Source organism: Sphaeramia orbicularis, chromosome 4 (assembly GCF_902148855.1).
Source record: "Sphaeramia orbicularis chromosome 4, fSphaOr1.1, whole genome shotgun sequence".
NCBI lineage: Eukaryota > Metazoa > Chordata > Actinopteri > Kurtiformes > Apogonidae > Sphaeramia > Sphaeramia orbicularis.
In genome coordinates this window covers 9,083,377-9,098,226 of record NC_043960.1, presented here as the reverse complement: position 1 = coordinate 9,098,226, position 14,850 = coordinate 9,083,377, and the positions used below count along the sequence as shown (strand labels likewise).

General features: G+C 37.0%; 1 protein-coding gene across 1 annotated transcript in view; it reads left to right on the top strand.

The window, feature by feature from the left end:
• cachd1 (cache domain containing 1) overlaps positions 1–14,850 on the top strand; it is a 198,844-nt gene that overhangs the window by 161,734 nt on the left and 22,260 nt on the right. The window contains exons 21-25 of the mRNA XM_030133018.1: positions 556–642; positions 3,511–3,627; positions 6,440–6,591; positions 8,992–9,153; positions 13,790–13,867. Coding sequence (XP_029988878.1) covers positions 556–642; positions 3,511–3,627; positions 6,440–6,591; positions 8,992–9,153; positions 13,790–13,867 — 596 coding nt within the window. The remainder of the gene's footprint in view (positions 1–555; positions 643–3,510; positions 3,628–6,439; positions 6,592–8,991; positions 9,154–13,789; positions 13,868–14,850) is intronic.

Genomic DNA, 14,850 nt, shown 5'->3' with positions numbered 1-14,850 from the left:
TTAAACCTCCTAAGACCCAGGTTCACAACTTTATACAAAAAAAAGAAAAGCAAACTTTATACAAAAAAAAGAAAAGAAAACTGTCCACCACAAAGGACATTCCATAAACATTTTAAAAACTGCATCTGTAAAAACTGTTGCATCATGATGTTTCCAATATAGGCACTTATTTAATAAAAAACAAAAAAAGCTTGTACTTTGCTGACATTTCCTGGGTCTTAGGAGGTTAAAGAGAAGTAAAATGAACTATAAACACAAGCTTCTGCTTTAAACATAATTTTGATTTTCAATACAATTAACCATTGTCTGTAGTTCAGATTGTTGAGTTAAAAACATCAGACAGATCACTGCGCTCCAAACAAAGCCAACTGTTGCCTAAAGCAGACGATCAGACTCCCATTGAGCGACTCTGGTCATTGTTTCTTCGGTGTTTTTGCATCATCCGTCTTCATTGTCAGGCCTTTCTGATGTGGCAGGAGAACGGATGAAAAGATGGAACTGCAGGGTCTTTACGGCAAACAATACTGACACTGTTTCTCACTTTGTGTTTGTCAGAATGGAGCAGAATGAATGTGAATGTCCGTGTGAGTGCCCCCTGGAGGTCAACGAGTGCACCGGCAACCTCACCAACGCTGAGAACAGGTCAGTGACGGACATCTGTGAACTTCATGGAACACTTTAAAGGTGCGGGACACTTTTGTGACAATTTTTCATCAAATCTGTCAAACCTCAGTCATATCCTCAGTATCACGAATCTGTAAGTCTTTCTGTGATTACTCACCTGAATCTCTTGCATCACGGTGAACAATTTTGAAGTGCCATCCACCAGAAACAAAACATGTGTTTATAAACCGAGCCAGGAGGTAACTCAGGCATCTTCAGATTTTGTCACAACATGCATTGTGGGAAACGGAGGTTCGCGCAGCCACCTGTCAGCGGCAGCGCAACCATATGATATTATATGGCAAGGCAAGTTTATTTGTATAGCACATTTCGGCAACAAGGCAATTCAAGGTGCTTCACACAGGACATTGAAATAAAAGAAACAAAAAGAAACACATTTAAAATATTATAAAAGAAACATGTAAAAGGTGATTAAAAACAGCAAGTAAGAAAACAACACATAAAATCAAAAAACATAAAATAAAAATAAAAACACACACATATTAAAGTAAGAGTTGCAGTGCAGAGTTTCAAAGAGAATGTAAAATTTAAAAAGTCAAAAGCCTTTTAGTCAAAGGCAGCAGTGAACAGGTGAGTCTTTAACCTTGACTTAAAAGAACTCAGACTCTTAGCAGACCTGATATTTTCTGGTAGTTTGTACCAGATATACGGCGCATAGAAACTGAACGCTGATTCTCCATGTTTAGTTCTGACTTTGGGAACACAGAGCAGACCTGCACCCGACGACCTGAGTGGTCTGGATGGTTCATACTGGACTAGAAGGTCTCTGATATATTTTGGGCCTTAAAATATGGATGAAACAAACACAACGCGGAAACAGGTGAAACGCAGAAACGGCTGTAGGAATATGCATAGAGGGAATGGAGCTCCGGCCTTTTCCGTGTCGTGTCTGTTCCAGCTGCGCGAACCTCTGTTTTCCCACAATCCATGTCGTGACAAAATTCCAAAGATGCCCGAGTTACCTACAGCCTCTGTTTGTAAACACATGGTTTGTTTATGGTGGATGGCACTAAGAAACTGTTCAACGTAATGCAAGAGATTCAGGTGAGTCATCACAGAAAGACTTACAGATTCATGATACTGAGGATATGACTGAGGTTTCACAGATTTGATGAAAAATTGGTTACAAAAGTCTCCAGCACCTTTAAAGTCTGTACAGAGTGATGGATGATGTTCAGAGCAGCCAGTGTCTGATCTAGATATCTGATAATATTATGTTGTTTGTTTGTTATTTTGCATCTGATATATAATAGTTTAACAATAAAAACAAGTGAGACATTAAAGTGTTGATATGATATTTAACTCACGTAATGTCGTGAATCTGCAGTCATAGTTACAGTATCTGTCAACTTAAATCATCAGTGTAAAGGGTTTAATCTTTCATTACATTCACACTGCAGGTCTTAATGTTTTATTCAGATTTTTTGCTTAAATCAGATTTTTTTTTTTTTTTTTTTGCATGGCTTTTCACATAATTGAAATGCAACTGCCATCAGATATGGGTCATATATGGGAGAAAAAAGTCAGATTTGGGTCACTTTTACCTGCAAGTGTAGTCATGGCCTTATTTTGCTTAATCAGCCAAGTATTCCATTATTTGATTTCATTCATTTTAAGAGAAACCATCATTTTCAATGTTATATAATAAAATAAAGACAGAACATGAGGAATAAAGTAAGTAAAGCAAGGAGTAAAAAACATGGAACAAAACATGAAAATAACAACTGCAGAAGTTACCACAGTTAAAATAAAGGAATATTATAATAGTAAACATTAAACAACCAAACAGTTAAAAACAATAGTAATTAAACTGTGTACAATTAGTGAGGAAACGATGAAAATGTCTGCATTTATTGATAATACGAATACTTGTTAAACCACCATTTATTACCTATTAATGCATGTAAATAATTCAGGTAAAATGCAGTCTGTCATCTTCTCATGGTCATCAGATAGGACCCATTTGGACGTTCAGAGGCTCCGTAGTGGATGTGGAAATACGTCATCTAATACATCATTGATTCACCAGGAAATATAGTTTGATAAATGACAGTAGTTGTAAATACTTGTTTTTATGTTCAGTTAATAGTTTATTTTGCTTTCCTCAGTTTTCTTTATTTTGATATAATAAAATTTGCATTTATTTAAATTTGATAAATCACTTAAGAAAGTGTTAGATTTAGAGGGAAATTCATTTGGAAGTTGACACTAAAGTAGTTCTGGGTCTTTAAGGGTTAAAGCTAATAAATCTGACATCATGTCTCATCTGTCAGTTCACATGTCTCATGTTTTCTTCGAGGTCTTTTCTGAAAATGCACTTGTTTGCTCCGTGCCGTTTACGCTCATTAACTGAAATGCATCGTATTTTCTCGCTGCTGCTTCCATTTGAAATCCTCGTCGGTGTCTCCTCACGTCTCTTTACTTTCTCTGTGGTTTTTTTGTTCTGTCTCTCACGGTCTTTTCTTTGTGTTTTCTGTTCTCTCTGTCAGTCTCTCATGTCTCCCCCTTCATCTTGTTTAACCCTCCTCTTTCATCAGCCATCAGGAGCCTTTGACAGCGCATCAATTTTTCAAATGCCAATTCCTCCTTTATTATGGGAAGACGTGCAATTATCATTTTTCACTGTCAGGTTGTTCTCCGTTTTCTGTCGAGCGGCTCTGATGTTTGTCCTTTAAAGCTGTTTTACATAAATTGATGTGCTGCAGACATAACTTTGCGTACTCGTGCTGTATTTTGTGTACAACCTTTACTGTGTGCCTGTGTTTTTTTTTTAACCTTCTGTTATTTGATGGTTTTTGTGTATATATATGTGTTTGTGTTGTACAGGAACCCCAGCTGTGAGGTTCACCAAGAGCCGGTGAGTCTGAACGTGATCGACCCCAGTCTACATGACACCCTGCCCCAGTGCATCAACACCCGCTGCAGCCAGAGATACACCAGCAGGTACGAACACACACCGGACACATCAACAGGTGTATGAATGAACACACACATGCACTGGGTGGAATACACACTGACAGGTTTACTGCAACAACACACAGGTAGACACAGACATAAAATATAGAATCCAGGTGTAAATGAACTGGACAGTGCCATCTAGTGGTGACAGATGGGAAGTGTAGTTTTAGGTTGAGTATATGAATGAATGAATTTTTATTATTGTGTCCTGCATAAGGATATGCCCAGCCCTTACATGGGCTTATAAGACACCAAAAATATAAACCAAAGACCAAATACCAGACAATAAGCACAATAGATATAAACAAGACAATGTACTGACCTATTTAACCCTTTCACGCATAGTGGTCACTACAGTGGACAGTTATTCTCCAGCTGTTCTCTTGTATATTCATGGGTTTTGTTGCTTTAGTTCCATATCAGACAACACAGTATACACTTATGCATCATTCCATACATTGCAATTCATATCATTACTGTAACTTTGCTGTTCTAGATAAACCTGATCTGCACTAACATGTTTGAGAGTAAATCAATTGCTTGTAATTGTTATTAGACTGTAATTAACAATTTTTCTTAAACAAAAAGGTTTTTTTTTTTTGGTTTTTTTTTGCATATTATCTCCATAAAGTGAGTAATAACTAATATTAGAGTATGTTAAAATGTGACAAAACATCAGATTAGCAGCATTAAAAAAACTGATTTCATACTTTTCACAAAGTGTATCAGTAAATACATGTGTCTTTGCTTCAAAAATGAAATGCATGGTGTCCATCTGAGTGGACATTTTTGCAACTCCATGAAAAATAGGTTCATAAAAAAATTTCCAATCACATTGTTTTTTTCAGGCCTAAAGAGGAATAAAAACACTCAATATCTTGATTATGGTCAAAACACGGTATTCAAAATCTCTCTGACAGGACATTTTAGAGACAATTTGACCCACATTTTTACTTTTTAATTCCTTTTTGCTTTAGTTGGAACAAAAACAAGGAGCTACTTTATATTCAGATAAATGTTGCAATGGCAGTCAATTAAAGTTTGCTCTCTGACGGGACATTACTGTGTTTTGACCCATTAAGGTTCTCATAATTCATGCATTAAAGGGTTAAACTAACACATTTGCCACTTTTTCCAGGCTTTACAAACAAATAATGCAAATTTATATACATTTGAACTAAACAACCATGTCATCTTGTCATCATCAGTGCTCCAAAACATATTAGGATTTCGAATAAACATGTCATCAAACAAAGAGGCTCTCAGTTCATCATATAGACGACAATACCAAAGAAAATGTGAGTCATTTTCCACATATCCCAAATCACACAGTCCACACATGCAGTCCAGTTATTCTAGAAGGATAACTGTGTTGTCCTTCTTGGGCAAAAATTGTTGTTTTTTGTTTATTAGTTAAATATATGTTGTTTGTTTACACAGTTTTTAAAATATAAACAGACAATTGCAGCACAGGAACAAATTTTGCCTAATTTTTTTCAAACAAAAATGCTGAAGCAAGAGTTGGGGGTACTTTGATAAAAAAAAAAAAGAATGTTTCAGGGGGTGCTCCACTGTAAAAAGTTTGAGAACCACTTTTATCTGAAAGCTAAGGCATCAACGGTGGTTCTTGAGGTGTCTGAAATAAACTTTACATTCACTTTGTCATTTTCTAACACATTTTTGCAGTGCTTTACCCTCTGATACACTGGTGAAATTCAGTTAAAAAAAAAAAAAATTAATCTGTGTTTTTTTGCACATTTTGATTGCAATGTTTATTTTTGTTTGTTTTATTGATAATTTTGTTCTTTTTTTTGTTTTTGTAAGTTCATCAATCAATCGATGAAATTTTATTTATAAAGCACCAAATCATAACAAAAGTTGTCTTGTGACACTTTACACATAGAGCTGGTTGAAACCAGACTCTGATCATATGGTTCATTTTCTGAACTATATCATTAATTTTTGTTTATTTTGCTAAATTTTGTTTATTTCTTTTTTTTTTTTGCTGAGTGTTAATAGTTATGTTGACTTAAGTTGATTTTCTTGATTATATTTTTCCTTTGTGTTAATTTTGTTGTTTATTTTGTTCCTTTTTCTTCAATTTTGTTGATTTGTTCAGTTTTCTTAATTTTGTTGAATATTTGGTTCATTTTCTTGGTTATATGGTTCATTTTGTTAGTTTCAAAGCTTAATTTGTTCATGTTGTTAATGAATTAGTTTACTTTTGAGTCATTTTGTTGATTATTTGGTTCATTTTAATTACATTTTTTTAAAATCATTTTTTATTTCATCGATTATTTTGATTTTGTTTTCGTGTGTTCATTTTTTGCTCATTTGTAAACATTTTTATTGGTAAATTTGTTCATATTGCGTAAAGAACAAAATAAGTTTAATTTGAGTCCTTTATTTAACTTTATTATGATTTTTATTGCTACACAGAAAATGTAAAATCAAACAAATATGTACAAAAATATGCACGAAGACTGTATTGCACTTTTTTTCCCCCACACACATTTCAAGAACTGATTGCTTTTACAAGAGACATTACATTTTTTGTTGTTTTGTCATTTTTGCAGAATTTTGCAAAATGAGAGACTTTTCTAAAAGTGCAACAGGCTAAAACCCGAATTCTGTTGCAGACTAAAATGTATCCTCTGTAGCATGTATCCAGCCAAAGCACTCATGTCATATTTGCTTTTTCCCTATGAAAACAAGTCCAGATCTAAATTCCGGAGCCTAGTCACAGACAGTAAACTTTCTAATCCTGCTGTTTCATCTCTTCTCTGTGTCATTTCAGTGACTGCTTCGGTGTGTTGGACTGTGAGTGGTGCATGGTCGACAGCGACGGTAAAACACACCTGGACAAACCGTATTGCGCGCTGCAGAAGGAGTGTTTTGGCGGCATCGTCGGCGCTAAGAGCCCCTATGTGGATAACATGGGGATGCTAGGTGAGTGAGCTGTGGATATTAACCCTTTCATGCATAGTGGTCACAACAGTGGACAGTTATTCTACAGCTGTTCTCTTGTATATTCATGGGTTTAGTTGTTTTAGTTCCATATTAACCAACACAGTGGACGCTTATGCATCATCTCATAAACTGCAATTCATACCATTACTGTAACTTTGCTGTTCTTGATTGGTTCTTGAGTGGAAATCAATTGTTAATTGTTATTTTATGCATATTATCTCCATGAAGTGAGAAATAATTAGTATTAGAATATGTTAAAATGTGAGAAAACATCAGATTAGCTGCATTAAACATGGTTTCATTTAACTGTTTTCATATCACTTTATGATATTGGGTTTTAAATACATGTTTCTTTGCTTCAAGAATAAAATTCATGGTGTAGCTGAGTGGACATTTTTGTACATCTATGTAAAAAAAAAAAAAAAAAAAAAGCCTCAATCTCATTGTTTTTTTCATGTCTAAGGAGGAATAAAAACAGTTAAAAAAAACAAAAAAACAAAACCTCAACTAAGGTTCTCATAATTCATGCATGAAAGGGTTAAAGGTAGGGTAGGAGATGTTTTCCTTGGGCATTTCTTACTTTATTGCTTAAAATCCCTTTCACATCCCGATTGCAACCAATTAATTAAATGCTCTAATGCATAAATAAAAAATTGTAGTCACCTGTGGAACAGACAGGACTGAAAAAACACCATCCAATCATTTTAACCGGCCTGTCGAAATGATTGAATGGTGATATGTCTGTCAAACTCAACTGCCATTTGTCCCTCCCCCCTCTTCGTGCATGAATCGCGTGCTCTCAGAGGCTTGGAGCGCTTGTGCTGGAAATGAAGCCAGAGCCAGAGCTTGGCTATATTAGCTATATTAGAACAGAAAGTTCACTGGCAAGCTGTTCTGTCACTAACATAAATCACTCCGGAATGTAACGTTAGCCAGCTAGGTATGAGCTAGACCTGTTCTGCTGACAAACAAAATGGTGGAATGAACAGGTTACAGCGTTCAAAGCAAACTTTAGTGGGCTGCTAGCCTGACATCAGTCTTACTGCAATCAGCTGTTCTTACTAGCCCGAGATGACTTATGCTGCATTTCCACTACATGGTACCGGCTCGACTTGACTTGACTCGGCCTTTTTGTGTTTCCATTACCAAAAAGGACCTGGAACCTGGTACCCGGTACTAGTTTTCTGATATCACCTCCGCCGAAGTTCCAAGACTGGGGACCAGATACTAAAACGTGACGTGTAAACACTGCAGACCACTGATTGGTCAGAGAGCTGTTCCTGTCACCTGCTGTTTTACAAAAAATAGATGCGGAAGTTGACAGTAAATTCAGCGGTAGGTTAATCCACATGATGACAGCCCGTAAAACTACACCATGGTTGGTCCAGGAGATTCAGTCTTTGGTGGCCGACGTAAAAATTCAGCATGAGCTTGACAAGACAAGACGCAATGAGCGAGTTTATCAGCAACTCTCTGAGCAGACGACACGGAAGTAACGTGCCGCATCGCTATGACAGGTACTCTAAAGTCGATGGTATCCTGTAATGGAAACAGTCTCCTGGAATAGTACCTGGTATCCGAGTCAAGTTGAGCCAAGTCGAGTCAAGCCGGTTCCATGTAGTGGAAACGTGGCATTAGAGCATGTATCAAAACAACAAGTGAAAAGTCCAACTTCTAATCTATTATACAGACCTGAATTCATGAATTCACAAACTGATGCTACGCAGCACTCGTGAACCTTCAGGAACAAGCATTCTGTATTCCGGTACTCTGGAGGCGTGGCTTCGGGGGGAAGTCTGAAGAAAGGGGTGTGGACTTTTGAAGTGTGTATTTTCAAAATGTAGCTCGCTCGAACCGTTTTCCAGGATCTCCTACCCCACCTTTAAGATGAAACCTTCTATTTCATACATAAAAGGTTTTTTTTTCTGACTAATATCCCAAGTGACTGATCTCATCTCATTTTCTGAATCTCTTATCCTGCTGCAGTAGAATATTCAATGTGCAGTCACACATTTTAATGGCTTTACAGTTGAGTGTCTGCCAGTGTAGCCACGAAACAAAAATCAAGCAACACTTACAGGAAGTCCTTGGGAGAGCAGAAAAATGATAATTGAGACAAGAACTAGTGAAACTTTCCTGCTGTTTTTTTTCCCGTAGCTCTTTTCAGCTCGATAATTGTCAGTGTTCGTGTAGCTGAATCTTTTTTTTCCTACATCACATTGATTAAAGAATAGAAGCAAAGGAGAGAAATGTGCATGAGTTTGTGTCGCAGCCTCTTCATATCTGTCCTGTCTAGTCTTGTCTTGTTTTAGTGTCACTTTTTGAGACATGTGAACCTTTTCCAACCCTCTCGTTTCCTCTTTTGTCTTTTCTCTGCAGATGAAGACGTGGCATCCTTGAACATGATAAAGAGCGCCCCAGTGGGTCCGGTCGCTGGGGGCATCATGGGCTGCATTATGGTGCTGGTTTTGGCTGTTTATGCTTATAGGCATCAGATCCACAGGCGTTCGCACCAGCATATGTCACCATTGGCAGCACAGGGTAAGACATATGGATGGATGTACGTCAGCAGGGTTACACTGAATCCTTATACATGTGAGAGGAAGATGACACTAAACAGCACATTTCAGAACTATAGACAAAATTACATCCTATTAGTAATCATTTATTTTATCTATTGGCTTACAATCCTCATTATATCCCCGAAATCAGGTTTCAGCGATATAATGGTTTTACCCCAAACGCTGCCGCCGCCAGATCCACCACCGGATATCCACATTGTGAATAACTAGGACAGATTTGGTTGGATTTGTTCTCCCTTGATAACCAACATAGTGGACCCCTAGTGGAAGAACCCTATCGATTTCAGCTTCTCTATGACTATTAGAAGTCATCCAAATGGGGGCGCTTTTGTTGAAAATCAGTTTTTTGGACATAAATCAAGCAATAATCGGCCAATTGAGATAAAACTAGAAGCACTCGGAGAGCGCAGACCTCCGCCAAGGCTGATCAGTGGCCCCCCCCCCGTGGGCCCCCCCACCCCCGATCACCACCAAAATGTAATAATTTCTTCCTTATCCCATTTCCAACAAACCCTGAAAATTTCATCCAAATCTGTCCATAACTTTTTGAGTTATGTTGCACACTAACGATCAGTGGCCCCCCCCGTGGGCCCCCCACCCCCGATCACCACCAAAATTTAATCATTTCTTCCTTATCCCATTTCCAACAAACCCTGAAAATTTCATCCAAATCTGTCCATAACTTTTTGAGTTATGTTGCACACTAACGGACAGACAGACAAACAAACAGACGGACAGACAGACAAACAAACAAACAAACCCTGGCAAAAACATAACCTCCTTGGCGGAGGTAATAATTAGGTTCATATTGATCATCTTACAAATGTCCATTTTCTGTCTACCATCCAGAGTTCATATGGTGTCATTTTCATTCCCTTAGGTGGAATTTTGTGGGGAAAAACTAGTTCTCTAATCATCATTCTGCCACTATCAGGTCGATTTAGCTCAAACTGAGTTCATATCAATTCTTTAGTAGTTCTCTTTCTTCACACCACTACCTTGAGTTTACATAAAGTCATATTTTGACACCAGGTGGTGTGTTTTTTCCAAATGGTTGGTGGAGCTTCTGTTGAAAAATCCATTCTTTTGGACATCATTAAGGAAACAGTAGGCCAATCAAGCTCAAACTTGCTTCTCGTTGATCGTACAACAAATATCTAATATCTTCTCTGACATTATTCAGGCCAGATATCCTTCATGTGAAGGTAATAACTATTCCCCTTTTGCACCAACATAGGTGACCCCTAGGGGAAGAACCCTATTGATTTGGGGTGTTCCATGAATATTATCACTTGTCCAAATGGGGTCGCTTCTGTTGAAAAATCTGTTTTTTGAACATTATGAACAGACATAGTAGCCCAATCAAGCTCAAGTTTGATTCATATTGATCATCCAAAATTAAGTTGGTATCTTTTATACATTGTGTTGGTTGTTTGCTTTATTATATAGCAGAGGATTGGGCGGATTTTGGGGATATACCCTTGCTGTTGGCCCCCATCTGCATAAACCTCATTGGTTATTACTGTTGACATCAAGCAACACATCAAATGTTATTGACAACAACATACCATAAATATAATATTTAAGTGCAATATTTAGGTCATACATCAATTAATATCACAAAAATAAAACAAGATGTTCACGCTTGTCATTGTTGACAATAACCAATAATAAATAACCATAAAAGTGGATCATCCAGTCTAACAGTAACTGGGTTTACTGGGTTTATTCAATAAAATCACTTCAAATCATTATCATATGCAACCTAAATTGACTTCTTTCTTGGTTTCTTTTTAAAGCTGCTGGTGATACTCATCTGAGTTAAATATGGTGGCAGGTCCAAGTTTGCACAGCCTTATACAATACAATTTACGTAAATGTATTCATTTTTGGTAAAAGTCACATGAATGCATTTCTTATATCATAAGTGTGTCTTCCATTTGTCTGTATTAACTCAGAATATTATTATGTTCTTTTCTTTAAACACACATTTTCCTCCTAAAATGAACCAGACTAGATGCCAGCCTGGCCTTCATCCCATCCACACTGCTCCTCATCTTCAGTAGAAAATGATAATTTGCCTTTTTTTTAATCTGGTTCTGTCTTTGCTAAGCTATATTATATTTCTAATAAAGTCACAAAAGTATATTGAACAAAACTACAGAAGTAGAATTACACTGACAACTGTTCTGTAGTTTCCCGCTGACATTTCTTTAAATGTCATGAAATAAACAACCTCCTGCCACCCCATTGATGTACTCATTCAGTTCAGTGGCAACGCATAATTACTCCTGCTGTAGTTGTGGATGTGATGGGATAGACTCCGCCCACACGCGAATCTGCAAAAAAACATGTGAATTTATGAGTAACACATTGATGAGATGAAGTCATTTCCAAATGAATTCTGCTCCATATTTAACTCATTTCTGAAGTGAATATATCACCATTTATTAGAATGTTATCAGAATCCAAATACATTATTAATCCCTAAAGGAAATTGTGCATTTCAATTGCTCCATTCAAGTAGAATGAAAAGGAGCAGAAAAGAAATTATAAAAGAAAAAACAGAAAAATAAATAAATACATATATATTTACTTATTTATAACCTCCTGAGAACCATGAAAGGAAAAGTTTTTTGTTTTTTTTAATACATTAAATAATTGTCTTGATTGGAAACGATATGATGCAACAGTTTTTTTCAGATAGATTTTGTATTTTTTTTATGGAATGTCCTTTGCAGTGGATAGTGTTTTTGGGGTTTTTTTGTTTGTTTGTTTGTTTGTTTGTTTTTAATAAATTAAGCTGTAAAACTCTTGTCCCCTACAGAGGACAAAATGCATTGCTGGGTCTCAGGAGGATATAGCTCTAAATATACGAACATATGTATAGCTCCGGAAAAAATGTGTGTGTAGATAGATAGATAGATAGATAGATAGACCTTATCAATATGGTAATTAAAGAAATATACATAAATAAGTGTGTAAAAATATTGTTGTGTTATTAAAAATGATGTTGTTAGCCTCTGCAATTACCAGTTTTCAGTGAAAATCAGGTGTTTTCCTGTACTTAATTCACAAATCGTATATATGTTCAGTATATGTTGAGTAAATGCAAATTTTATTATGTCAAAATAGAGAAAACTGAGCCAAATATACCATTAGCTGAACATGAAAACAAGTATCTACAACTACTGTCATTTATCAAACTACATTTACAGGTGAATCAATGTTGTAGAAGATGACAGTGTTTCCACAGTAACTACGGAGCCTCTGAACGTCCAAATGGGTCATATTTGATGACCATGAAAAGCTGAGACACTGCATTAAACCTGAATTATTTACATGTATTGATAGGATCAATGGTTCCAAAGTTATTTTCCATTTTAGATCAGTAGATGCTGTTTGTCGTCAGCAGCTGCTTTGGCCGTCCAGGCTTAAACAGCTGACATTAGCATCATGCAGCAGCAGCTACAGCGCTGTGATTTGTGTAATTACTCAGCGATATTGACAAAAACATCAAACAAGATTACAACCTCATTAAACTCTTCACCAAGTCACTTTCAGCCTCATGGTTTGGTAAACAACCTGGAATGTATGGAGGGAATAGTGGCTACTTTATCAAAAGACATTCCACTGAGGAATTGGCTCGTAATATTTAGCACACTGTGTCTCTCCTTTGCTGCAACTTGGATCAATTATACAAACACAGCCAAGGACAGCATTAACTTGTGTTCATTTTAGGGTTCGATAATGCTGAAACGTATCTAAAACATACATAAGTACACATTTGGAAACAAAACTTCCTTTGGGCTAAAAAGCTTTAGTTATAATCTGCATCTGAGGAGCTAAATGCTGTCATTAATTGCATTTTTAAATGGAATTATGCATTTTAAAACATTTCCCTGCGCTCTTTATAAACTGTAAATGCTCTGTTTGGGTCTGAATTCTTCATTAATTAGACTCCACAGGTCCATCTTCAACACTATTTCTGACTAATGACAACAGGAAAGTTGTTTTGAGCGCTGGCCCTTTAAATGCAAATGAGCCACTTCACACCCCACCCCCTCCAGGTTGTTGGCTGTGCTGCTCTGTCCCATTCAACCAACAACTGAACATTTTAGGTGATCAACTCGAAGTTTGGACATATTTTCAGTTTCTACTACAACAATTATGTCGTACTCAGAGAAATGTTCGTTGTAAGTCTTGACCTTATATGTGCAAATGTCTTGACGTAACTAGCTATAAAACGTAACAAATTAAGCAGGAATTGAAACTGGTTGTAAAAATCCATTAGATTTTTGCCAAAATGAATATAAAGATAGCTTTGCAGCACCTGGAGGGTTCAAATTCAAACTTTATGAACTGTTAGGGTCCGAATACACAAATAAATGAACCAAAGACTAATAAAAGTGGGTTTAGCAAAATATGACCCCTTTAACTCTGTCAAATCAGTGCTTTTGACAAATAGAAGCATCTTCACACGTCTTTTCTTCTTACCATGATATTAATAGTTTACATATGAATATGCAAAGATCTGTTTCATCAAGGCCTTCGTCTCATTTTTCTTCCCACCCTCTCTGTTCATGTTCTTCCAGAAATGTCAGTGAGGATGTCCAACCTTGATAATGAGCGAGATGAGAGGGATGACGACAGCCACGAAGACCGAGGAATCAGTAAGTTCTGTTTAACATGAGTCAAACAAAACCAGCCCACCAAAGGGTCCGATCTGACCCCTGGGTAAATTTGTGAAAAATTACACTGAAGTCCTTAACCATCGAGGATGTCAAAATGCATTTAGTTCAGGTTCCACATACAGACCAATATGATCTCAAGTGGATTAGACCAGTAAAATACTGTCATAATGGCCTATAAATAATGGAAGCCCTAAATTTATGTCTTTGTTTTAGTGTACAAAAGTAAAACAAGTGGTACCAGGCACAACAAACCACGCCCCCACATTGTATTGTAGCTTATTTTGGCATCGATCCAGCTGATGTCATCATGTCTATTAGGACTGCACAATTAATCGCTTAAAGATTGCGATCTCGATTCACACATGTATGCGATCTCATTTCTAACCACGGACAATTTTTAGGCATTATATTTCATGGGCTGCATTACAAACAAATGCCCACAAACACAGAACCGCCACCACCTCCTCCCTCAACCAATGGTAAACTGTCTTTACAACACATGACCCTGCTGCTGTCGGCTGCAGTTGAGTGAAGAAAGAGTGAATTACAGCAGAGGAACGTCTGCGGTAAAGAGAATGAAATGGATGAAAACCCCAGTGGAAGTGGTGAGTCACCTACCTGAGCTGGTGCCCAGTTAAGGTTCACATTCGGTGGTGTTAATCTCATGTGACCAGATCCAAGTGTGTTTTCATTTTCACTTATCTGACTTGTGCGCTGCTGCTGTTCTTCTTCTCCTTTTCTTTTCTTTTTTGGTGAGGATAACTCAGCCTTTAACCAAGAATCAAAAGTCCCACCCTTTCCAAAAAAAAATTCATATTAAAAATATTCCATTGTGCCGGCTGGGAAGTTTCTTTGCGCTGCAAGCTTTCACAGATCAGCTGACGTCGCTTAGCAACCAGGACCATAAGTGCAGCGTTTCCTCTGGTAAGGTTTATCCATGCCACCGCACCAAACATTTCATA